The 24,301-nt window shown below is 55.0% G+C and overlaps 9 protein-coding genes across 9 annotated transcripts; 6 read left to right on the plus strand and 3 right to left on the minus strand.

The window, feature by feature from the left end:
* Positions 1–6,767: 6,767 nt before the first annotated feature.
* CH63R_08898 (Spermidine synthase) lies at positions 6,768–8,160 on the plus strand (the record flags this gene model as incomplete). Its single annotated transcript, XM_018303872.1, has 4 exons — positions 6,768–6,810; positions 6,865–7,157; positions 7,230–7,512; positions 7,883–8,160. The coding sequence occupies 4 exons, from the start codon at positions 6,768–6,770 to the stop codon at positions 8,158–8,160; spliced, it is 897 nt and encodes a 298-aa protein (XP_018155895.1).
* A 473-nt stretch (positions 8,161–8,633) lies between these two features.
* On the minus strand, positions 8,634–9,167 carry CH63R_08899 (GAF domain-containing protein; the record flags this gene model as incomplete). The annotated part of the gene is made up of 2 exons (XM_018303873.1): positions 8,634–9,081; positions 9,130–9,167. 2 exons carry the CDS (start codon positions 9,165–9,167, stop codon positions 8,634–8,636), a joined length of 486 nt encoding a protein of 161 aa, XP_018155896.1.
* Positions 9,168–10,387: 1,220 nt separating this feature from the next.
* Positions 10,388–11,447, plus strand: CH63R_08900 (Dienelactone hydrolase; the record flags this gene model as incomplete). Its single annotated transcript, XM_018303874.1, has 2 exons — positions 10,388–10,652; positions 10,771–11,447. 2 exons carry the CDS (start codon positions 10,388–10,390, stop codon positions 11,445–11,447), a joined length of 942 nt encoding a protein of 313 aa, XP_018155897.1.
* Positions 11,448–12,861: 1,414 nt separating this feature from the next.
* CH63R_08901 (Letm1-like protein) lies at positions 12,862–13,988 on the plus strand (the record flags this gene model as incomplete). The annotated part of the gene is made up of 2 exons (XM_018303875.1): positions 12,862–13,877; positions 13,934–13,988. The coding sequence occupies 2 exons, from the start codon at positions 12,862–12,864 to the stop codon at positions 13,986–13,988; spliced, it is 1,071 nt and encodes a 356-aa protein (XP_018155898.1).
* A 449-nt stretch (positions 13,989–14,437) lies between these two features.
* On the minus strand, positions 14,438–15,546 carry CH63R_08902 (Kelch-like protein 30; the record flags this gene model as incomplete). Its single annotated transcript, XM_018303876.1, has 2 exons — positions 14,438–15,212; positions 15,479–15,546. 2 exons carry the CDS (start codon positions 15,544–15,546, stop codon positions 14,438–14,440), a joined length of 843 nt encoding a protein of 280 aa, XP_018155899.1.
* Positions 15,547–16,671: 1,125 nt separating this feature from the next.
* On the plus strand, positions 16,672–18,280 carry CH63R_08903 (Cytochrome p450 4f8; the record flags this gene model as incomplete). The annotated part of the gene is made up of 4 exons (XM_018303877.1): positions 16,672–16,965; positions 17,048–17,629; positions 17,690–18,154; positions 18,221–18,280. 4 exons carry the CDS (start codon positions 16,672–16,674, stop codon positions 18,278–18,280), a joined length of 1,401 nt encoding a protein of 466 aa, XP_018155900.1.
* Positions 18,281–19,418: 1,138 nt separating this feature from the next.
* Positions 19,419–20,087, minus strand: CH63R_08904 (uncharacterized protein; the record flags this gene model as incomplete). The annotated part of the gene is made up of 1 exon (XM_018303878.1): positions 19,419–20,087. One exon carries the CDS (start codon positions 20,085–20,087, stop codon positions 19,419–19,421), a length of 669 nt encoding a protein of 222 aa, XP_018155901.1.
* A 224-nt stretch (positions 20,088–20,311) lies between these two features.
* On the plus strand, positions 20,312–20,551 carry CH63R_08905 (uncharacterized protein; the record flags this gene model as incomplete). The annotated part of the gene is made up of 1 exon (XM_018303879.1): positions 20,312–20,551. The coding sequence occupies one exon, from the start codon at positions 20,312–20,314 to the stop codon at positions 20,549–20,551; it is 240 nt and encodes a 79-aa protein (XP_018155902.1).
* Positions 20,552–22,153: 1,602 nt separating this feature from the next.
* On the plus strand, positions 22,154–22,435 carry CH63R_08906 (Kinetochore protein; the record flags this gene model as incomplete). The annotated part of the gene is made up of 1 exon (XM_018303880.1): positions 22,154–22,435. One exon carries the CDS (start codon positions 22,154–22,156, stop codon positions 22,433–22,435), a length of 282 nt encoding a protein of 93 aa, XP_018155903.1.
* Positions 22,436–24,301: the final 1,866 nt, after the last annotated feature.

The raw sequence follows: 24,301 nt of genomic DNA on the forward strand, positions 1-24,301 counted from the left end.
AATTCGAGGTGCGCACACAGCACAGCAACAGGACTTCACGACCAGGATGACAGCAGTACGCACAAAGCTCTCAGTTCTTAGTGGCTGCGCTGCGCTGGTACATCTTCGCACAACTGAGTACGTACTGAGTTCTGAACCTGCTGGGGCCAGCAGTACGTTGTAGACGATGGTATGAGTGGGGGTGTTCTTTCACGTACCTGATAGGTATTTTAGCTCGATTCGTTTTGCGACACTGGCCCTTCTTGCCAGCAAGATACTATCCAAGAGACTTAGCAAGTACTTGCTTCTGGATTACCTACTCTACGAGTAAGGTAGCTCTTCCCTGCACTCACATTGAGGGCAAGCCACATCCAGTGCCCCCGTCGCTCCCACGACGGATCATACATCCCACCTTACATTCCGGTCCACATAACCTCACCTCAACTTTCCTCACCTGACGCATCTAGAATGAGTGCAGTGTTGCTGATAGCGCGGGCAGATCCCTCCGTGGAAACAAAGACAAACATTCCATCATCATCTCAGACATCTCATCCGTCACTAAGTCAGCCAGTCTCCCAGTCTACCGGTCCATTCGTTGCTTATTCTCCCGACTCTCCCGACTCTCCCGACTCTCCCGCGACCCTCCCCTTCGCCATTTGGCTCGCTCAGTCTCTCGCACGACACATGCCGCACCGACATTATGACCGCGGTCGCGCTTCCAACACGCAGGATACGCAACCACAAGCTTTCTGACAGTGTCCCCCTTCCCCCCCTCTTCCCAAGGTGTCTGCGTCCAAACAAAACACGCACCCCCATTACCGGCTTGAACTTGTGTCTGCAGAAGCTCTTCCAACTGTTGTTCGACGCCCATTCTGGTGCGGATGCACGGTGCCGGGACCCGGGTGCCCTAGAGAGATGCAGGTTGCAAGCTGCAACCTGTCGCGCCCCATGACTGCAGGGCAAACTACCGGCATATGGCAAACAACCGATCAGGGACGGGACACACACCATGGACGATATATCACTAGACCATGGGCTGCACATGGCCGTGTGTGGATGTTGATTCAGTCAAGTCGATCCGCCACACGCTGCTGCTGTCGTCTCTCTTCTCCTGGCGCACCCTACGACCAACCAATGCAGTAATACACCCACCATCACCTGACGATTTCACCTCGACATGTTTCAAACCCAAAGGCCGTAGCCTCCGCGTCTAATGTTGAGTGCAGCACGGATAGCCGTTGTGTATATCTGCACACTATTACCTGACATACATGAGGCAGGCCCGCGGAGACCTGTATGCCCACGATCTAACATTGTTAGTAACGTCAATGCATCGACTGATGGCCCCTATCGAGCCTTCATTTCGTCGTCTCCATTATCTAAACAGAGTCTCCATAACATTTAGATGGGTAGGAACTCCGTAGCCTGGACTGAGCAAGCAGTGCCGCCATCATGGCATTTCGCAGACCTGGAGCCACCCCGATCCCTGGACCCCTGCATACCACCAGATCGCTGCCGCACAACCCCAATCGGGCCCCTACTCCGGAAACGCCTCGTGCGTGCCGCCTAGCCCTTCTTCGTCTTTCCTGGTCGTGGAGTGATGCGGTGCCTTGCGTCGCTCGCTTCTCGTCGTGCGCGCGAACACAAACACAACTCGCCTCTCAGGCTCTCCAGACTCTAGCACAACCGGCAAAAGCCAGCAGAGATGGTGGCTGCATTTGCTTGCGGAACTGCGTCCCGCTCGTCCCACTTCAGCAACGCCTCTTTCGTCGTTTCCAGACGTAGCGCTGCTCGCCACACAGCCATCGGGCAATCATTTCCCTTCATCTGTAACAATGCTCTTTACCACCTTCTGCAGATTGTTTCCGCTTCCGATGACGGCCCTTTCATCTTGGGGAAGAAGCCTTCCACTGTACCCGCGCTCCATGTAGTGTATGGATACGCTGCATTGCACTGCGCTGCACAACCATGCATCATGCTGGCCCTTGGTTTCGAACAGCGGGGCTCTGGCCGAACACGTCCGCTCTCTCTCGACCCCTGATTCATGCGGTTACAACGCTCGCAGCAGCGCACGAATCTCTCGCTTTATCCTAGAGTCACATTCTGTCAAACTCGTCCCCAATAATAATTCGGATCAGCGTTGCAGACCCCAGTGGGAAGATTGATCATTGGCTTTACGGGCTACTGACCAGTGACGGTTCATTGGGAAGGGGGAGGTTCTTCAGCACCCATGGCAAGAGGCCTGCAGAAACGATGGCTCTGGCGAGCTGGGATCCTCCTGGTCGTCAAGGCATGACGGCAACAGGGGGTGAGAGTCGCAGACTTGTACTCGGTAGCTCGTCTCACTCGATGACAGGGGGCTCGTTTATGGACGGACTGCACAACTCATGGCATTCTAGCGGGGATCTGATCCATGGCCGTCGACGGGACAGATCAGCGCAAGTTTCTAGAACGCCAATGACCTGTTGCGGTTTCTGATGCTCCATCCTGCTGCTGCTGCTGCTCAACACGGTAAGGCACGGGCATCGACCTCGCCGAAAAGCTACCCGAAATAGTCGAAATAGCCCCTTTACAGCCACTCAGGACTTTGCACAACCGTCCCAAAATTGTTGCAGGCAAGCAACCGTATGCATTGGAGCCTCAAGTCAACGGCGGCCGACGCGAAAACCAAGCTTGCGAGGTCGGGCGCCCCGCTGGAGCTTTTGAATCGTCACTCGGACCTTGTGGCCAGGCCCCTATGATGCGGAAGAAACGGATGGGGCTTGGTCCAGCCATCCTTCCGAGGCTCGGCAGCGAGACACAATGTTCCAGCCCGTAATGCTCGATCAGTCAATCACCCGGCGCGGCGCAATGGGTTGCTGCCGAGGAAGGCTGTGTGTTCAGCCATTGCCGGATGCGGCTCATCAGGACACAACGGCCCAGTATCGTTTCGTATTCGAGGGACAGCCAGTTGGAAGGTCACCATCTGACAAGAAAGAAACAAAGACAACATTCCTGTCGGGCTGCTGGGCGGGCGGATGGCACACAAGTTTGCGGAAAAAGTCTCAGCTTCGTCTAATATCAGGCTGCGATTCGATGGGTGGAGGTATGATGGATGCCAGCAACCGACAGTGAGGAGGCAGGCTGGAACTGGGAGAAGGGAAGGCAAAGACTCGCGGACCGTCTTTCAAACATCACCACAGGGTCACGGCAAGCTTCGGGCTTTTGTCACACGATGCACCGCATAGACTGGCTCCCCAAGTCTATTCAAGGTTTCTGGGTCTGCACATGGCATCACATCGGCGCACTGGGAAAGCCTCGGCCACTGGGGATTGCTGGAAAGCATTAACCGGGAGAGATGGTGGCATGCTGTCTCTCTTCGCGTCTGTATTTGGGGCCAGCCCTGCCAAAGATTTTTTTTACTTTATGCGGGACCAAAGCAACACTTCAAGGTTGTGACAGCCGATGATTAGTAGCATGTGTCGTTTGAGGTTTTGTAGGTTAACCTCTTGGCAGTAGTGGCGCCTGCGAATTGGAAGCAAGACATAGTTTAGCAGGGTTTAGGAACCGCCATTTCGACAACACCGTACTACGGTATGTGGTAACAACCACGGTGCAAAACTCGGCGGTTGTTAGATAAGGTACCCTCGGGCTACCTAGACGCGACTCAAGCCTCCATCTTGACATTTCTTGCGTTATCCATGGACGCTGTTCCCAGCTTTCTGCAAGTCATGGCTCACTTCGAATATTCAAACCTTATGGTACATGTTCGGGTGTTACAGCAGACAGTAACTGGTGGTCAAACCTTGTAAAGAAAAGAGTGACTTTGCCGATGAGTCAGACAGCCCGTCAGTTGAAGCCCATAAATGTCAAGATCTGGTGTTGGCAGGCTACAGCCTAGTACCTCCCGATCATCCCGTCTGCAAACCGCATTACAATACGTCTTCGTTTCACGTCACCGGTAAGCAAGAGGGACTACCTTATCCTTACGCAGTGCGTGTCTTGCATTGCTGGCCGGCGATGGCGGATAATTATCCGCGTAGGACAGAGGTCACCTTCATCAATACGAACCTTCCAAGTCACTGAGGTTGGCAGTAAGAAGAAAAGCGACAACAACAGGCTGGAGACTTGCGATGCAGCGGCGGGCCCACGGCAGCCAAGGCCGTGTGGGCAGCAGGCTATAGCTTACTCTGGATGATTTACTGCACATTGCACGTGTGTATGTCTTGCATGCTACTGCCGCGAGTTGCGACGCCGGTACAGATATTAATAGGTACATGCACTGCTTAGACCAGTGGAGGGCGCGGCGGCAGGTTTGCCTTGACAGACAACTAACTAGGTTGGTAGATAGGAGAGAAGAGCACAGCAGCGGGGTCTCTCCCGTTTTTCCCGCGCGGTCGCCGAGCAGGGCAGCATGGGTGATGGTCGACTTTGTTGGTTGCGCGCCACAAGTCTTGTTTCTGCGGTCTAGTTGCCGCTGAAGAATGCCCCGGGCTCACAGCGCTTAACACGCACGTCGGGCCGGCAGAGTGAGAGAGCGTGCGCGTCTGCTCTCGCTCCCGGCATCCGTGACGAGGCCCAGATTCCAGCAGCAGGTGGGCGCCGTTGACCGATGGCGAAGGAGCGGAACCGGTTCTTGGGTCTGATGGAGGACATCCTTTCGAGTCCGCGACGAGGGAAGGGGAAGAAGAAAAAGAAAGAACAAAAAGGAAGCTGCATCACGGTGTCAGGCAAAGAAGGTTGGGCTGGAGATCCCAGTTCGCCACGTTTTCTTCATAGGCACGCCGTAATACGCTAGCTACCGTCGCTGCCGCATCCTGATTCCTCCCTGCGGCCCTGCCCAACCAACGCTAACCGGGGGGGGGGGGCCACGGCGGGAAATTCCCTCAAGGTTTGTATGTGTTTGCCTTGGGTCTTGGCCCACAAACTCTCCGGCGACGACGGCCGAAGAGGTTCCAGTCCCATGGTGGCTGGCTACTGGTGGGAAATCCCCGTATGGTTCACAGCATCGATCAACATGTGCCACTGCCACAATGGACTGCCACGGACGGGCATGGCTGTCAGTCAACCTTGGGCAAGAATCCGTGTGAGTCTTGAAATCCATTCTCAAAGCGATCGTCCTTCGTCCGTCGGCCATGGACCCAGAGCCATGGCCAGATATAGGGTTTGTGCGCTCCAGTAATGGCTGCGCGGGGCATCTGTACGGATGCCATAGTATCCATGGTGGTAAGGTTAGATCCCTGGGTAAGTAAGGAAGATTGGGTTGAAGGGTTGTTGCTGCCTCTCCTCGACTCCCAGCGCCCCCCCGGACCGACAAGAGTCAGGAACCTTACTCGGGCGGACGGGTACTGACTATGACATGAAGTCTGATGATGGCACGGATGCCTTTTGGATATTGCAGAGGGAGATTGGGTTCAGTGGGAAAGCCGTGAAAACCCAGCTGCAAGAGGGGGAAGGGAAGGGGAGAAGGAGATGATGGATCTCGGACCAAAAAGGCTTCCTTGCTCTTGACCAGTCACGCATGGCCTTTGCGAAATTTTGGAGCCCAGCTTTTTTCAAAACGAGGCCACCCCCGGAGCCACAAAAAAATTTCTTGCTGGGTTTTCACGCGGCCACGGACAAACGGGCCTCCCCCCCTCCCAACCTAGGTATGCAGGCAGACTGCTCTACTCCTCTGCCCCTCGTCTCCCCTTCTCCCCTCCTCAATTCACACCGCATCGGCAGGCCAACCACGACTCACCACACACTCGACGTCAACGCACACTGGCTAATTTGATATTCAAGTTTTTTTTTATTTTGGTTTTTATTTTTATTTTATTTCAGTTGTCGTCCTGGCTTCCCTCCGTCATATAATCCCTCTCCCTTCTCAACTACTACGCCCGCACCAGCGACATCTGTCTCGTTTGCCCGCGCCTCTGCCTTTGTTGACCTGTCGATACCTACGACACCATCATCTATCACACAATCCAAGTAGTAGCCCTGCTTTCAAACCCCCGTCTACCGCAAAAATGAGCGAAATTGCCCATCCTACCATCCAAGGTTCGTATGGTCCACCACCCCCTTCCGTCCTCCCTCCCTCCCTCCTTCACACGGGTTCTCTCTCTCTCTCTCTCTGCTCTACGGTTGCCCCGAGCTGTTATCCCGTGCTGCTGCTGCTGCTCGCCCTCCCAACACTTTTGTCGCCGCCCGTCCATCCCCAAGGGGCCCCCGGTAGTACTGGTCTCGTCATCTCCCCGCTCTTCACCACTTTTGCCTTGCGAGCACCACATAGCACACACCACGCACCACGGCCAACGGGGAATATCGAAACCGGCCGCGCTGGGCCCAGTAGCCTTGTCTTGTCTCGTCTCGTCTCATCTCGTCTGTATCGCCGCCCCCGTTGGCAGCTCGGGCGTGCTCGGCCCGCCCCCGTCCACCAACCTGGTCAATCACCAACAACCTCCCGCAACTATTGACGGGTGGCTTATCCGCCTCTTCCCGGGACCCCAAACGAGCCTCAGCCCTGGCTCCCTCCACCGTCTGAGCGCCCATGCACCATCCTGTCATGCCACTCTCGGTTAAGCAACTGCTCAGGAGAAACATTATCCCCCCTGCTTGCAGATCGCGCTCTCTTTCGTACAGCATCCCCCTCCCCCGAGGAGGTAACATTTGGATATCACGATCCAAGCTGGCCGCTGTTCCCTCCCTCCGGACACGGCATATTTGGGCGCATCGGCAATGCAGGCGGCGCAGTTGTGGACACACTGAGAACAACACCCATTATGAAAGAGACAAAATGAAATCAACAAGTTGAGAGCGAGCTAACCTGAATGGTAGATGGCTGGTTCCGTGAGATCTCCAACATGTGGCCCGGTAAGTTCAACCTGTCCGACATGTTAAGGAGATGATACTAACGACCTATCGCAGGCCAGGCCATGACCCTCAAGGTCAAGAAGGTCGTCCACCACGAGAAGAGCCAGTACCAGGATGTCCTCATCTTCGAGTCCACCGATTACGGCATGGTCCTGGTCCTGGACAATGTCATCCAGGCCACCGAGCGCGATGAGTTCTCCTACCAGGAGATGATCACCCACCTCGCCATGAACTCTCACCCCAACCCCAAGAAGGTCCTCGTCATCGGCGGCGGTGACGGCGGCGTCCTCCGCGAGGTCGTCAAGCACGAGTGCGTCGAGGAGGCCATCCTTTGCGACATTGACGAGGTGAATAGCATCGCATGCCATGCCCCGGCTTGCTGAGTCATCCTAACAACAAACACTAACACGGTCTCCCAGGCCGTCATCCGCCTCTCCAAGCAGTTCCTCCCCAACATGGCCGTTGGCTTCGACCACCCCAAGTCCAAGACCCACGTTGGCGACGGCTTCAAGTTCCTCGAGGAGTACAAGAACACCTTCGACGTCATCATCACCGACTCCTCCGACCCCGAGGGTCCCGCCGAGTCCCTGTTCCAGAAGCCCTACTTCCAGCTCCTCCACGACGCTCTCCGCGAGGGCGGTGTCATCACTACCCAAGGTTGTACGTTCCCATTTGTTCAGGACCATCAGGGGAATCAAGGAAGTCTCGGGCTTAGAAGACGAGAAACAGGCAAGGCGCTTTGCAGGTCGACTCGACGTTGCCTATGCCCTTTTCTCTGTTTTGGCCTGTCCTCGATTACTCCCGTGGAATCACCCGGTTCATATATATGCCCAGCGGCAGCCGGCGAGACCTGGTCGTCTCTAGGATACGCTCTTTTTCTCTCTCTCTTTTTCGTCTCCTTTGTCTGTCCATCTGAGAGAAACTTTGCGCGTGTACTTGAGACTTCTTGCTTTCTTCTCCCTTGTGTTCTTGTCTCAACTCCTCGCTCGCTGTCCTCGGGCTCCCCTCTCTCTCTTTCTTCTGTCTCTTCTCAAACCTTGAAGATCAGGACTAGCTAACAGATCATACACAGCCGAGAACCAGTGGCTTCACATGCCCCTCATCTCCAAGCTCAAGAAGGACTGCAAGGAGATCTTCCCTGTCGCCGAGTACGCCTACACCACCATCCCCACGTACCCCAGCGGCCAGATCGGCTTCATGGTCTGCACCAAGGACGCCAACCGCAACGTCAAGGAGCCCCTCCGCAAGTGGTCCGCCGAGGAGGAGGAGAAGCTGTGCAAGTACTACAACTCGGAGATCCACAAGGCCTCCTTCATCTTGCCCAACTTTGCCAAGAAGGCTCTCGAGTAAACACGTTTCAACGTGATGACGAATAGAGGTCAAATGGGAGGGATTCTGTTTCTGGGTTTTTTCATGACATGAGGTTTTGCATGTGTAGGAGGGAACGGCAAGGCATAGAAACCCGACGGGGTTTTGACAGATGGTTCTTTTTGCCGCATGGGATGAACGACGAGAAGAAAAACAAAAAGTTTAGTCATAACGCGGAGAATTGACCCCAGCGTTTTCTCAATACATTTTGATTGAGTCATGTTTGTCGTCAGACCCTTGTTGGCCATGTTTACAAGCTGAGACCGCCTCTCTGTCGAGTCAGATCATGGGTCGTCGATAAAGCGACATGCCCATATTCCCTCCATCCCCTTCTCATCTAAGTTGTGTGAGACAGCTTTCCGCATACAACGTCCATTCTCCGATGTTCCCGGAAACTCATCCCCAACTTGACCGTTCGCCGTCCGTCCCTCACCCCTCTCCCCCTCCCTCACGCATCACCAATCGCAGCTTTTGGACAGCAGGGCGGCGAGCTTCTCCAGCCAGACGCGGTCGACGTCGTCGAAGCCGCCCGGGAGGGTGCAGTCAACGTCGATGATGGCGACAAGCCTGTCGCTGCCATCATCGCCCTCGGCCGCGGGGACGACGACGGGGACGACGACCTCGCTCCGGCTGTCGCCGTCACAGGCGATGTGGCCCGGGAACATGTCGACGTCCGGCACGAGCTGGGTCTCGCGGCTCGCGGCGGCGGCGCCACAGACGCCGCGGCCGAAGGGGATCGTCTGACACGCGACCTTGCCCATGAAAGGGCCCAGGATCAGGGAGGGCTTGGAGGGTGTGGAGAGCGGGTCGAGGACGTAGAAGCCGGCCCAGTTGACCGAGTTGGAGGGGGCCGGGAGGGAGTGGTAGGCGTGCCAGAGGAGGGAGGCCGCGTTGGAGAGATTGCTGGGAAGGGTCGGGTGAGTGAGTGACTAAGTGAATGGGAGGCCGGACGAGGTGCCGTTATGAAGAGCCGTCCCTCGTAAGGCCATTAGGGAGTAGCTTACCAGACCTGAGGGGTTGTGTCAGTTCGCGTATCCAAGCGTATGAGAGTTGAGGTAAGAGTGAGAGAGAGGGTCTTCGGGGGCGGTGATCATACCCAGTTTCTCTGGCCGTCAAAGAGGCCCTCTGCTTGCAGGAGGACCTGCTCGTAGGCCTCCTCCTTGGTGACGCCGTTGGCAAAGTTTGACGCGTCGGCGTGAACCTAATTCGCTCGTCGATTAGTACACGGATGTGAGTAGGGTTTATGGGAAGGGGCTCTTGTTGTGTTTTGTCCCGAGGATTGAAATGAGGAGCTTACCATTGTGTGTCTGCAGTAGAGGAGGTTCCAGGAGAATATGGGATCTCAGTAAAGTAGAACGAAAAAAAAGAACAGAGGCTCTCTGGAGAGGAATCTTTGGTACCAGATACGACCGTTCACTACGAGTGAGGATGAGATTGGCGGTGTTGGGGCTCGAGACGGAAAATGTGTGTTGAAATCCCCTCGCCCAATCACGTCAGACTGTTCGGTGAAGACTCGGTGAGCGGGGCCTTTCTTTTCCTGGTCGTCGGGGGGGGCGGAGGGGCTTTTGTCAGCAAGACGCTCCTCTTCCTTCGTGGTCCCGGCCCTAAAGCTCCCCGATGCGGCGCCGACAGGTACTAGGTGGGGCGTTTCCACCCGCGCTCTCGACGGGCCTCCGGCCCTCGGGGAGCCGAAGCCGCTCTTAAGGCGGGTTCTCCCAATCCAATCGAACAGGATCCCGCACGCACTGCCTTGGGAAACCCCACCCCCTTCAGATGGGATCCGTGCCCGAGGTGCGGCTTCTTTGCAGATCACTTGGGGAGTGGTGGTGCGGGAGCGCCGTTTGGGTTGTCCCGAACCCCGGGGAGGGCAGGCGTACTGGCTACTGGTAGAGGATCGATCTGATCTCGAGCGGGCACGGATGGGAGCCACCGACTCCTCGGCAGCTTGTTAGGGGCGGCGCGAATGCCAACCCCGCGCTGTGCTGTGCCCCTTTTGCCTCGGCGCAGGCGTAGCTGGCCACGTAGTGCATTGGTTGAGGCAGTCGCATGAGGTCCCGTCTCATTCTACACTACTTATATCGGCCATGGATACCAATCCCTAAGCTGGCTTCTAGTCTTATCCACAGGCAGGTGCCTTCTAGTCACGAAGTTGGATAAAACACATTCCATATTTCCCACACCCCTTGTTGCCATAACTCGCTATATTGAAATGGCCTCGGAACACCAGGCCCCGCGCTTCTGCGCCGACTGCTTCAGGGGCACCCTGCGCGGCGACGTCGAGCCCCAGGGCACCGAGGAGACGCTCCACGGCCTTTCGACTTACGTCGCGCGCCCCGAGCCGGGCCGCGAGCCCGCCGGCGTCGTCGTCATCATCCCGGACGCCTGCGGCTGGAAGCTGCGCAATACGCGCGCGCTGGCCGACGCGTACGCCAGAAGGATCCCTGCGGTCGTCCTACTCCCCGATTTCATGAACGGTCAGTGACATTCTAGTTTGCTTCTTATGGTGGACTCTCAACCAAAGTCTTTCTGAACCCGATCCCTTGCCCCCCCCCCCACCAACCTCGCTCGTGCTGACGCGAATGGGAAAAAAAGGGTACGGCCTGCCCGACTCCGTGCTGGTCGTCGGTGACAGGGTGCTGGGCGAGAAGTCGTGGTTCTGGAAATACCTCATCTACGGGCCCGTCGCCGTGGCCACGATGGTGCGGCACTTCGTTCCCCTCCTCATCGCGACCCGCGCCGGCGTCATCGTCCCGCGCATCGGCAACTTCTTCCGCGCCCTCCGACTCGCGCCGCCTGAGCCCTTACCCCGGCCGTCGACCTCCTCGGCTTCTGTCGTCGACGATGGCGCCGCGACGGCGCAAAAGGCGGCGCGCATCGGCGTCGCGGGCTTCTGCTGGGGCGGTAAGTACGCCGTGCAGCTGGCGCAGCTCGGCGCCGGACCGTTCGGCGACGCGCCGCTGATCGACTGCGGGTACACGGCGCACCCGAGCTTCCTGAGCCTGCCGGGGGACCTGGAGAAGGTCGCGCGGCCGCTGAGCGTGGCGAACGGGGACGACGACATGATGATGCCTCGGGCCAGGATGGCGCAGGCCAAGACGGTGTTGGGGCGGAAGGAGACCTGCGAGATCGTCGAGTACCCGGGCGCGAAGCACGGGTTTGCCGTGAGAGGGGACCCCAACGACCAGAGCCAGGCGGATCTGGGGAGGCGGGCGGAGGACCAGGCCGTGGGCTGGTTCCGGCGATGGTTCGGGCAAGGGGCGGAAGAGTGAGGGGGATTGTTGTTTTCAAGGGGTCGGGCCCATAATACGCCAATGAGTAAATATGTTCTGGTTGTTATATGTCCACGTTGTGGCTTCCTTCTTGCTGTGGTTGGCGTGTGTAAGGCGTGGAGTTGAGGTTGGTCGCACAACTGAACGAATCCGTCGCGGGAGCAAACATCCATCCCATCAATTTTACTAAATTAGTCCAACTGCAACATTGCGATCTCGACCGCTACCTCCAGCAGAGAGTGCGGAGTTGCTACTGAATATGGGTTGTTGTCAGCGTCAGCAGAAGATTGCTAGAGCGCAGCGAGACGAGGAAAACATGGATTGCAAAGGCAATGTCTCAATACACAACTCGACAGAAGGCATCACAACTCATCAGTATGTAAGAACAGAGACCGATCGGTGTAGCATTTGAAAAAATAAATTCAAAAAGTTGAGTTCTCTCCTTCCAGAATCGAACTAGAGACCTTTCGATGACAACGTAACCATTACAGTCGAACGTGATAAACCAACTACACCAAGGAGAGAAACTATTCAAGGCTAGGCCTTGCTTGGTTGAACGGAGCGGGGAATACCCAATTCAAGTAGTGTGTGGTGGGTGGCCCACAGGTTGATCAGAGTTCGGTTAAGTAACGAGTTGTGGGTTGTGCCGCTTACATGCAGGTTGCATTTTGGAGGGTGGCAGAAAGCTGACAGGACTTCGAGGCCTTTGAAATGTTCATTTAGGGTGGAAAGCAAAGGCAGGAAAGACTACGGTGGCTTTGGAGTGGTCATCGTCATTCTGAACCACGATGGGCTGGTTTTTATTAGAGGAAGATCATTATTGAATATACACACCATCTCTTCTTGACACGGCAATGGATTGGAAGCACCTTGAGAACGAAAGAAGCATCTATTCCAAGTCTAATAGTTTACGGGCGTATTTGGTTTTCTTCAATAGGTACTCAAAGTTGATTCTATCAGGTCTGTCTTTTATTATACCTGAGCAGTTGGAAAGAGAACTTGACCTGTACAAAAGCAGAATTGTGATCATCACTCCCTCAAATCTTCTTAGCCATCGGGTAGACGATCAACCGGGGTATCCCGATGATGCATGCGAACCATCGCCAAGGGGAATAGCAAAGCTTGATTCGCGACCGCTCCCCGGATACCGATGCGGCAGGCGGGTGGAGGCTGTAAAGCGGGGCCGAAGTCGGGGCCGAGGCACGATAGTCGATAAGCGATACGAGATAAGAAATTGTAGGTAATCAGTGACGAAACGTGCCCTCTTTTTTTTTTTAATTACCCAGAAATCGATTACCGTATCACTTTACGGATACGCTCTTTACATATCTTCCGCGATCACAGCTTCGTCCTCGACCTCGATCCTCAACCCACAACCTCCCTCCATCCCTCCCTCCCTCCATCCGCCCATGCGATGAATCACAGCACGACGCTGCGCGCAATGCGCATCCCGTCTTCGCGCCTTTGCGCAGGCTCCGTCCACTCGACTTTCCTCCTCTCCTCCATCGCGAGAACAGCGACCCCCTACCACCGCTTGGCGAGCTCCGTCGCAACCGGATCCACCCCCTCTTCCTCTCCATCGCCGCCCGTTCCGAGCGCCAAAGTCAACCCCCCGGCCTCGACACGCCCGGCGCCCCTGGACCTCCCCGAGCGCCAGCCCGACTCCTCCAAGATCGGCCACCTAATCGCGACGGGCAAGGCCTACATCAAGTTCTACAAGACGGGCCTCAAGGCTGTGTTCTCCAACCGCCGCCTGATACAAAACGTCATCGCCGAAAAGAGCGCCTCTGTCGAGGGCTTCCGCTCGCCCTCCGTCTTCACCCCTGGCGTCATCCCCAAGGGCTTCTCGCGTGCCGACTGGATGCTCCTCTGGCGCGTGCGCCACGACGTCCTACGCGTCCCGCTCTTCGGCCTCGTCCTCCTCGTCTGTGGCGAGTTCACCCCGCTCATCGTCATCTTCGTCGATGGCGTCGTGCCCTACACGTGCCGCCTACCGAAGCAGATTGAGTCCAGCTTCAAGCAGGCCGAGGAGCGCCGTCAGAACTCGTTCCTCGAGTTCGAAAAGGCCGCGCCGCAGGGCGTCGTGCCGGGGATGGCGCGCGCCGCCGCCAGAAAGCACGTCCTCCGCAGCCTGCACGTGCCCGGCATGATGTGGGAGAAGCTCGGCTTCTTCCCGCCGGGCCTGTGGGCTACCAAGGGCCGGCTGCGGATGGCCTTCCTGGAGGGCGACGACAGGTTATTGGCGCGCGATGGCGGCGCGGCTGGATTGGAGGAGCAGGAGGTGCGCATCGCGTGCACGGAACGCGGCATCGACTGCAGTGGTCGCGACGATGCGGAGTTGAGGCAGCTCCTCGACGAGTGGCTGCGACTTGTTGATGCCGAGGAGGCCGAGGAGCGGAGGAAGCGCATGACGGTCCTATTGACCACGAAGTAAGACCTCGTGAAAATCATCTTTTACTTCATTACTAACTCATCGACTTCTACAGGCTCGAGAAATGGCCGAAGGACAGGAACTTTGAGCTTCCCAAGTGGCAACTCTGATTCCTCTGTGCACGACACCCCACATCTCTGTACAACATCTTCGCCCGGCGGAGGGCAACAATATCCGTCAATTTTCTTGTCAGACCTTGCATCATGGCAGGCGCCAGGCTTGTGTACTATTGTATTTCCCCTCGGTATGGGTAGACGGACGGGCACCAGAAAAAAAAGCATATGGTTGGGGCTCGGGGGGGGGGTTTGAACGGACAGCAGCGGCATGTCTGCATGTATAGACCAACTCCCATTTTCCGGAGAGACAGTAAACAATAACGTCAAAATGTTCTTATTCAAACGAATGACCAAAGACCAAGCTAACGACGCAGAGCAATGGATGGCTCTGCGCTCTCGTTTTCTGCAAATGTCTAGTACATGGATAGTCTGCGGAAATCATTGCCCGGTAGTACCCGGGTCATCCGTAGAAATCTCTAGGCAACGGGGCCGAGTCTGACTGTTTATCGCTTCAAGGCCATCTGGACCCTAGACTTACACTCATAACACAGACTCGCCCCGTTGACCCTCGCAATGGCCGCTTCATTCGTCATCAGCGTCGCCATCTTGGCCTGGAACGCGATCGAGGCCGCCACGACGAAGTCGCTCGGCAGCTGGCACGCCAGCCGCTCCCACGAGGCCGGCGAGCAGTTGCGGACGAACAGCTCCTTCAGCTTCTCGAGCAGGCCCTCAAGCTCGTCGTCGCGGCGGTGCAGGCCCTCGAGGGCGACGTAGCCGTTGGCGAAGTTGAACACCCACCACTCGGCGCAGTGCGCCTCGCCCAGCTTCTTGGCGCCGACGTTGAGCGTCTCCCGGATGGCCGTCGAGACCTTGCCCAGCAGCAGGTCGTCGTGGAAGCGGTCGCACAGGGACCACATGTCGACGAGCTCGGTGAGGTCGTGCGGGGTGTGCATGTCGCACGGCTTTAGCGTGAAGGGGGACACCTCGTACGAGTCCTCGGTGTGGTCGGCGGCGTTGCGGCGGGAGCGCTTGACGCGCTGGGCCGTGAGGCGGGTGAAGTAGCAGAGCTTGACGTAGGTACCCAGTGTCAGCGGGCTGATGCTGACGTTGCCCTCGCTATCGTCCGAGTCGTCGTCGAGGTCGATCGTGTTGGTGCGGGACTCGGTGAAAGGGCCGTCGAGACAGCGCTGGAAGTATTTTGACGACTCGACCAGGAGGGACTTGTGGATTGCGAAGGACTGTTCGGCGGTTTTGAGCCAGATGATGGTCTGCGGCTGTCTGTGCCTCAGCGGTCAGTGTTGCGGCTCGGGATGAGTTGAGGCATGATGCTGCTCAACTACAGTTGCTGCGAGAGGCTTAGGAATCAAGATCAAAGGGTCTGCCATTGACGATGATGACGATGGCATGAGGCAAGTCAGATCGCCTCTCTTTCAAACAGGAGACATAGTAAACTATGGTTCCCGAGTTGCCGCCGAGATAAAGCGCGAACTGCTTCAAAGAACTCGTACACGTGTCAACAACTCTGTAGACGCTGCCATACTTACCTCAAAAGACTATCTACATCGCTGACTTCTTCGGGTCGCTGTGCCCCGCGGTCGAGCATGTCGGTCATGATACGATTGTTTTCCGGAGATGTGACCAGCGTTTTCGGTTTTCACCACATTGAGGGGTACCACCGAGAAGATAGATAGATAGATAGAAAAAAAGCCAATCCGACTTGACAAACGCTGCTCGCCGCTCAGTTTGACACCCCGCGCGGGATGCGGCCTCGATAGAAGCTTGTCTGCTTCATCCGATGTCGACGCCCAATCGGTTCAGTTTGCGTGACTCGATCATGCACGGGTGAAGGGATGATGTTTCCCTTTTCTTTTTGGCTTGGGTTACGTAGTGGGCGAAGAGTCTTGCCCGATTGCTCGGTCTCTGCATCTATTTGATCGATACCAGATGCTCGGTTTCAATGATCATTTCAATGGTTGAACACTCGTAGCTTGTTAGTCCTTCATAACAGAGTATGCTATGCCCAACTGAATAGTATTCGTGCCTCCGACGACGTACAAAGGCGTACTTGAGCACTCACGAGGGAGGATAAAGAAGGCAGTACAAGTATTTATATGTGTTTACTGTGCCTCCTTCATCCCCTTTACATACCCGTTCTTGCCCCTTCTCATAGCGGTGGTGTATACTCTTAACTCTTCTAGATACCGAACAACGGAACAACGTTTCGACCGATTTCTCATACTAATAGGACACGACACGTCTTGTGTCACTTTTTGGTGCTAATCACGCGCCCAGATCGATGCTGCTAAACCATCCCTTAAATCCAACGTCTGAAGATCACTGCATTCCTAGGCCTCTTTTTTGAGAGATTTTCAGCTTACCAGCTGAGACCAAACACACAGCCGTACAGAGATGGCGTCTTTCTACTGGATACACCTTACACCTCTAGCTAGTCTCAACGTCCGGTGCCAAGAAATGCTGTCTCAATCATCTGGGACGGACATCCGCCGCTGGTGGGTTTCGAGCACGAGACCGCGCAGGGCATATAGGTCTGGTTTATAAGAAGACCCAGAGGTTATCGAACTGATTTCGCGAACGTTCTCGTGCCGTTGTCTTCTTTCTATGATCGTCGCAGTTATCGAGAGAGGCCCCCTGAGTGCGTTTCGAACAGATCCTGCTCCCTCACCATCGTTTCCTCAATTCCCTTGACTTTTTGCCCTCTCACGCTCTCTTCATCGCAATGGGTTCGCTTCTGATTCCAATCGTCTTCATCTCAGTAATACTGCCTGCGCAGTGTTACTTCAGGTTCAGCAAGATCCCCTCTGACGATGAGGAGATCTTCCCGTGCTGCCTTGACGACTCGCCCGACTGCGAAGCGAAGCCCGTTTCACTCATCCGTCGAGCCAGGGCGCGATGCAAGAACGTCTTGTCGACTCAATACCGAGCGGCCTGCAAGCTGCGACTTCGCGGCAAGGGGCTCCGCAAAGGCTGCTTCGTCGTGCCCGGGAATGCACGATCATTCTGCCACGGAATGGTGAGCGCTCCCCCTTTGAAAGCCATCTCAACCTGGGTTTGAGACATCCTTGGCGCACTTTGTCTTAACACGTGAACGCAAGGGCGCCTTCCTCAACAAGAATGTTGATCCGGGATACGTGGACAACATCGGGGTCATGCTCCGATCACTCACCCAGTACATGGACGATGTCGAGGCACAAGAACATGCGCTCAAGTGCACCACGGAGGAGTCTCACAGATGCGCGCTGGAATGGACGACGAGGAGCGATGTCGAGCTATTCGAGGGGGTCTCCGAACTGACGCACAATGCCCTCGTCAGGACTCTGATGGGCGATGACTTTTACGAGTCGGCCGACGAGCTCCTGAGCCTGGTGCACGCCATGGAGCGCGATGTTGACAGTATCTGGTCATCAGTCCTTCCCGACTGGGTGCCTTCTCCGCCATCCCTGCGTCTGCGTCGTGCCCGTGATCGTGTCAAGGAAATCTTCTGGGAGAGACTTACAGAGAGACATATCGCAGCGAAGAACGGCGAGCTCGAGACCGACCTGCCGGACTACATCACGTATTTGCTGCACGACACGAGCACGGGACCGCTAAGCCGCTACCTCGCTTCCCACCTCACTCTCTTGATGTTTGCCTCCCACACCTCGACAGCCGCCGTCATCTCGTGGGTCATCGTTTGTGTGAGTGTTCAACGACGTAGCGCCAGCTTCCCACCGAAAACTAACAAGACGACCGCATAGCTTTTGCGCCACCCGGACGTCATGGCTGCCGTCAAGAGAGACGCTCGAAGCGCAGCGGGCGAGTCGGTACTGCTGCAGGCTTGTATCAAGGAGACGATGCGCTACTACGACGCAATGCGATGCTTCCGCCCCGCCGAGGCCGACGCGGAGGACTCGACGTGTTTTTCGTTGCCCTACACGAAGCACGACCTCCCCGGGAACTACCCCCACTCCGACACCTGGATGCCCGGGCGCTGGCTGAACGCCGAGAACAAGCTGGTCGACCTCGAGGAGAAGGCCGAAGAGGATTCCGAGTGCATGGCCGGTCGCCGATGCCCCGGCGAGAAGCTGGCAGCGATCCTCGTCACGCAGACTCTGACGACGCTTCTACGCTGCTACGACATCAAATGGGCGACACCGGACCAGCCTCACACTGTGCCCCTTGACGACCTCGATTTCGAAAGGATCGGTTCGCCGTGGCTCAAGGTAAGTCGGTGGCAAGCTTTCGACATGTTGTCTATGACGACGGTCTTTGCTAATGCTTGTTCATAGGGAGGCCTGAGGGTAAAGGTTTCCAGGCGGGTATGGCCCGAGTTGATTGGAGGATGCTGAAAGAATGAATGTCTGGACCAGTGTAATTTGAGTGTGTTCTGCGGAAAACTAAAACATCGTTACGACAAGATATCCTTCGGAATAGGCTTTGGAGGAAACGAAACAAACTCGAGAGCCATTCGCCAGAATTCAAGCGCCAAGCAAACATTTAACACTTCGGGTTGGTGACTCTTCTGAAGTGCGCGTGCGAGGCTTCTTTTTGGAAGAACATCATCAGAGGTATCACACCAGAGTTATCCAGCCAGAAATGGCCCTATAAACTCCTTACCCACTTAGACAAGTGTATAAACTACGAGCGAGTCCTCATCTATTGTCACCTGAAGGGTGGAGGCGGGAGCTGCTATTCCGCCTTACCTCACTACGATGAGGCTAAGCTCTCCACAAAGCCTTTCGCTTCGGCGTTATACGTGGGTTTGACCTGTCTGGCCTCTAGTCAGTGACCCAGCACCTATGGCTCTCGCTATGAAAAATCCGATGTTAGTTAAGCTGCGTCTCTCTTCAATATTGGTGTCACTGCCCCCCCCCCCCCCCCCGTAGGAGCATGAAAAAACCCCTCTTGTCAAAGGATTCGTCGGGCTGCGATTGCCATCGGGTCAAATATTGCTGGTAGGAGCCAGTAACCCCATATTTGAATGGTTGGATCGATGGTTGATTAGTTCCTTTACTGATTTCATGTCGCGGTCGGTCGAAAAAATCAGGTCAACAAATCCCAGGCAGCAGTCGACATTTGTCCTGATATCGCACTCTGGCCTGTGCCGAGCCGGGGTGAGGGTACTGCAATGTTGGGCTGTGAAATCTGACGACTTGCCGATTGTTAACTGCGTTCTCTTAGAGAGTCTAGTAATAGTCACATCATCTAGGGGCAGTCGTTCTACTAAAGTTTTGCTGCATCTAAATAGAAGTACCGCTGGAAACTGAGTCCGATCTCTATTAACGCTATGTCTGCCCTGGGGCACCAATTCTCTGTCGGAGATCACACTTCTAGCAGCAGTACATTGGAAAAGTACCTTCAAGTAGTGATTGTAACCATCCCTGACTGTTCGCCAAGAATACCAAAGTAGTAGAGCCACTCGGCAACATCTCGCCTGGCGATGGTGTATCCAGGAGCCGAGTTCCCTATCGTACCAACCCGCACCGCCTAGAGTCCGTAAGGTTGATCATATGTGAGAAGGGTGGGCCTCACGACCAGGCAAGAGCTGAAGGAATGATAGTCTTGCCATATGGCCTTTTCCATGAACGATTTGTCGGCATGGGGACACCTCGCTGCCATACTCGATATGGACTCTGCATCGGTCCCGTCCGTACTGGCTTGTTCGTCACTACTACTGTTGGAGCCATCGACGCTGTCAGAATCATTGCCCTCATTGCAATCATTCTTGTCGTGAGATCCTTCGTAGCTAAATTGTGTAACGGTGCGCTCACTACTTGTGTCGCTCAAGTCGCTGTCCTGGTCCGTCGGGCTGCATCTAATCTCCTCCGAATGCACTCGTCGTTTCCCCATGAACCACTCATAAAGCGGCTTGACCTTGGCTGCGAGAGGGTTCCACGACCGGTAGATCTGCCTGCTGATTGAGATGGTGCCTATTCCGACAAGACGAGGCATCTGCTGAGACCCAAAGCTTTGGTAGCCCTTTTGGAGAGCTGCCACAAGCGTGAACATAGCTTCTTCAGAAATGTAGGAATTTTCCATGGTGCCCTCGATATCTCCAACATTCCAGGTTTTGAAGCCTCCGATAGCGTAAAGGATGATGTGCACAGGCTCTCCTTTCAGCTGTTGCGGAAAAAGGACGTCGATTAGGGTGTCCATGTTGTCCAAGTCTCCCGCGATGATGCGCAAGCGACCGGTTTGCTTGGGAGATAGCCCCCCCGATGTTTCCAGCATTTCTTCGAAAAGAAGTTGGTTTCTGACATCTGAACAGCCTCTTTGTAAGAATAATTATTGAATGGGTATGACTAGGTAAAAGCGGTAGAAGAAGACGATGCTTTGAGGCCAGTTGCTAGCCAAGGCATGTGTGGAAAAGACTTACAAACATGACAGACAAGAGTAGGGTCGTGGAGTGCATGCCTCAGACACCTGAAGAGGGTCAAGCCAGTAACGCCAAAGAAGGCGACATGACGTACGAGTATCTCGACGGTAAAGTCCGAGTCGTCCACGGCAGGCTTCGGCGGCTTGAGCGTATTGTTGCAGCAGTTGTAGCCCAGAGAGGCGATGAACAGGCGGATTGGTGGAAAGGCAAACGAGCGGATGATTTCGAGTTGGTGACATCCTAGACGCCAAGGTTGCGAGGCACGTACTCGCCGAAAAGCACAAGCGAGATCCTTTGCGTTGACCATGGCAGGAGTAATGATGTGTCAGAGAAGACCGGGAGCAATAAGCATGGGATGACACAGTGTTTGAGATGTCGAGTAGTCGAGGAGCCGTTAAGAGGGTGGGAAATGGACTTCTGATGCGGGATGGAAGCGAGCGAACGAACGATTGATAGCGAAAGATACCGGGCGTTGATGCGATTGGCGACCAACGAATACAAAGTCTGACGAGTGAAAGAAAACTGGTGGGTTGCTATCGAACATTAATGTTGTCTTGAAGGAAGACGTCAAGTGGAAGTGCGGAAAATAGCTGAGACACACGTTGGGTAGCTCCTGTCGTCCGTATCGGAAAAGAAGGGCCACATGCGCGCCTTGATTAGAGAAAGAACTTCCGAAGAAACGAACTCTCATGATTCTTTTATCTGGAAAGGACCGTAGGCTATCCCAGCTTCCTCATGGAAGGCATTGGGGTTGCAATACAACCGCTTGGAAACCCAAGGTCTTTCTACTCGCCTTCGATTTGAACTTCAAGCACCACAAGGTATATGTGGAAGACACATTTGGTATCATATACAGAGCGAGAAGATGAACAGAAGACATGCACTTTAGGTAACTCTGAAGTGGCAGATCTTTTGCCACCTCAACTAGGGAGGTAGAGGTCAGGAGCGTCGCCGAAAAGCCGTCCTGGGCCAATAATTCGCAATCAACCCTGACGGCCCCTTGTTTGAAAAAGGAACTGCCTATCCTTTCTGATAGGTACGGAGACTCGCAGTGAAAGAACCCTGACTATAGAGGTGCATTTAATCGGGGTCCTTTCTCGGATGAAAGAGTCAGATAGCGCTATATGGCCGACTCGCCCAGACCACATCTTTTGGATCATCAGGCCCAAATCTCCCATCTCACCCAGCACGGAATCGTAATTCTAATTATGGGTTCCCAGTAAGGAAACGAGACAAAAAAAACAGCAGAGAAAATAAAAGAGACTGGGGACTAATCGAAAAAAAAAAACGAGTATGTTGTCATGGCTGAAGTTGTGGTGACAGAAACCTACTAGGTGGGTGGTGGATTGAGAAAAGAAGTTCGATTAAAGCTGCGCTTTCAATTTCAGAGGGAAAAGATACGTACCTGGCCTGTATTCTGCAGGTGGGGGTGGGGTCGGTGTGTCGGTGAGCGATAAGCTTGGTATCCACTGAAATTTTCTCTGATCCAGTGCTTGCGGGCCCCCCGGCATGCTTGAACTTCGCCTTTACACCCCTTCCTGACGCCGCCCGGATCATTTGCTTCGAGGTGAGAACGTACAGCAAAACATTCTCGACGAGTTACGATCCAAGTACGGGACGAAAAGATTCATCCGTCAAATCCACTACTTGAGTAACGCCCACTTGTCTCTGCGCGCTGCTTCCCTCGGCACACACGAGGCGCCGATCGCCAACACCCCACGACGAGTCTCGCAGTCGAACCGCCCAAAGCCTCTTCCTCAGCGAAACGTACGTGCTGCGAACCCAGGCACACACATACACACACAAACGCACACAAACGTACAAAAACACGCAAGCGCAAAGAACAATGGCTCAGGGCGGCGTGAAATCCTCCTCGCGCCCGGCGCCGACGGGCAAGCCCAAGCAAAAGTCGACCAAGAACGCATCGCGCGTGGCAAAGCCGCAGAAGGCCAAGGCCCACGGCTCCGCCGACAAGATGCAGAAGAAGCTCGCAGCCGGCCTCGTCGGGCGGACGGAGAAGCTGCTCGGCGAGCGAGCCGGCCACCTCGAGCTCATTGGCAAGGGAAAAAAGGCCAAGGGCGCCAAGGATGAGAAGACGCACAAGGGCGGCAGCCGCAAGTACGGCTAAAAGGGACTTGATCAGTCCCTGTGTGTTGTGGTGGGAGGATATCACGATCTGTGCGGGGCATTGGTTCGAAGGAGTGTTGCGTTTGACGTGGCAGAGGAGGGCGGCTGGGCACAACTCGCGACAAGCGATGCGCAAGGGGAGATGTCCTCGTGTTGCTCGAGCTTCTGACCGGCGAGAATGGGGCCGGAAACCGCAAAACACACATCTGGCTCTGCGATGAAGCAAACCGCAGACGAGGCAGTGCTGAAATACTACTAGCCTTTGCGGGGTTGTGATGATCGAGGGTGTTTGACGACTAGATACCCCCAAATAATCGAAATGCATGTTTTCCGTTTAAAGACATGAGCGATGGCCAAGCTTGAGAGTCGAGGGCTCCACGTTGCGTAAGGCAGTGACTACGTTGACCGTCAGAACATGCGGAGTGGCGGATCAGCTAATAGGTCTTCGAATTTGAGGTGTCAAAGGAGACCAACATTGCTCAAGGAGATTGAATGCAGAAATGCCAAGGGTATCGCACACTCAATGATGGAAGTCCCGGATTCGGTTCCCTACGACGCAGTCTCGAAATAGTTCTGGCTCGTTTCCAAAGGGGCCTAGCCGAGTGAATAGGGGAGGGTAGAAAGCCAGATGCGATCCTCTGACCCAGCATTTTTGCATCAGCCGTCATGCTCCTAGACGCGAGAGCCGAGCCATGTCGATTTGTTGTGATCTATGTGTCCTCTTCCTAGCCCTGGCTCTTGCGCGAAGGCGACGGAGATAACGTGCCTCCTCCTGATGTGCCAGCCAAATTTACACGTTTAGGCTAACCTCACATCGCGGGAGCTTTCACGAACACCGACGAGTTCCTTTTAAAAGATTATGAACACTGATCCTATTATCTCAGAAACAACCCTTGCGTCCTGTATAGCCACTTGGTCGTGCGTTTCCTCTACTTGAAGCTAACAGGATGCATGCAAGGCTATCGTACTAAGGTAAGGCATCTTAATTATCCTCCCCAGCAGAGGAAGAAGTACACAGGAAAGCAGGCATTGGCAATGCGCAAAGTTAGCCACTCAGGGTCTGCGATCTGATGCGCCGGTAGATCACAACACAGCGGAAACGCCCCAGTCTCCAAGTCACGATATGGCTGACGCTCTCACAGTCTGCAGAAACAATACACTGCAGAACGTGTCCTGTTTACAGGGTTACACGGCAAAAAAAAGGAAAGAAAAAAAAAAGGCATGAACGAGACGGGGAAGAACGTCGCAGATCATCAATACAATCATCTGTTGGGATGTTTTGCGCTCCAGGGGGGGTCGACTCCATGCCCAGGTCCGGGGCCACTCAGACGTCCGTGTGCTCCGCGATCGACCAAGATCGGACCGGGAGCATTACATACTTGTATTGAAACAGAAGAGAAGAACCGGGGAAGGGAGGTGTGTTTTGTTGGTGAGATCCGCGCAGAAAAGTAACCGGGATTTGAAGTATATGAAGCCGGGGTAGCACATGGGCCATTGCTCACCATTGGCACAGAGTAGTTGTTGGTGTACACTGGCAAAGACTCTTGTGTCTCGGGTCGGGACCAAGGTCATCATGTGGCGTTTAAGACAGTGCCACAAATCGTACATCAATAATGCGTCCAGCATCTTTATATACGCCCATGTGTGCTAGTCTGCCCGTGAGCTCATCCCACAAAATCGTTGTCTATACAGATGTAGCGCATTAAAGAGGGTGAAAATCGACAAGCAAACATGAGTTACGGCTCAAAAGAAAGATGGTGATACCACGTCCAGCGTGGCAAAGTCGGGCAAGCCAAAGGAGCGTTTTTTTTATATTTACAGAGCCGGCATGCCTCATGATCTGTATGTATCCGTACAAATACAAAAA

This window comes from Colletotrichum higginsianum, chromosome 6 (assembly GCF_001672515.1).
Source record: "Colletotrichum higginsianum IMI 349063 chromosome 6, whole genome shotgun sequence".
NCBI classification, from domain to species: Eukaryota; Fungi; Ascomycota; class Sordariomycetes; order Glomerellales; family Glomerellaceae; genus Colletotrichum; species Colletotrichum higginsianum.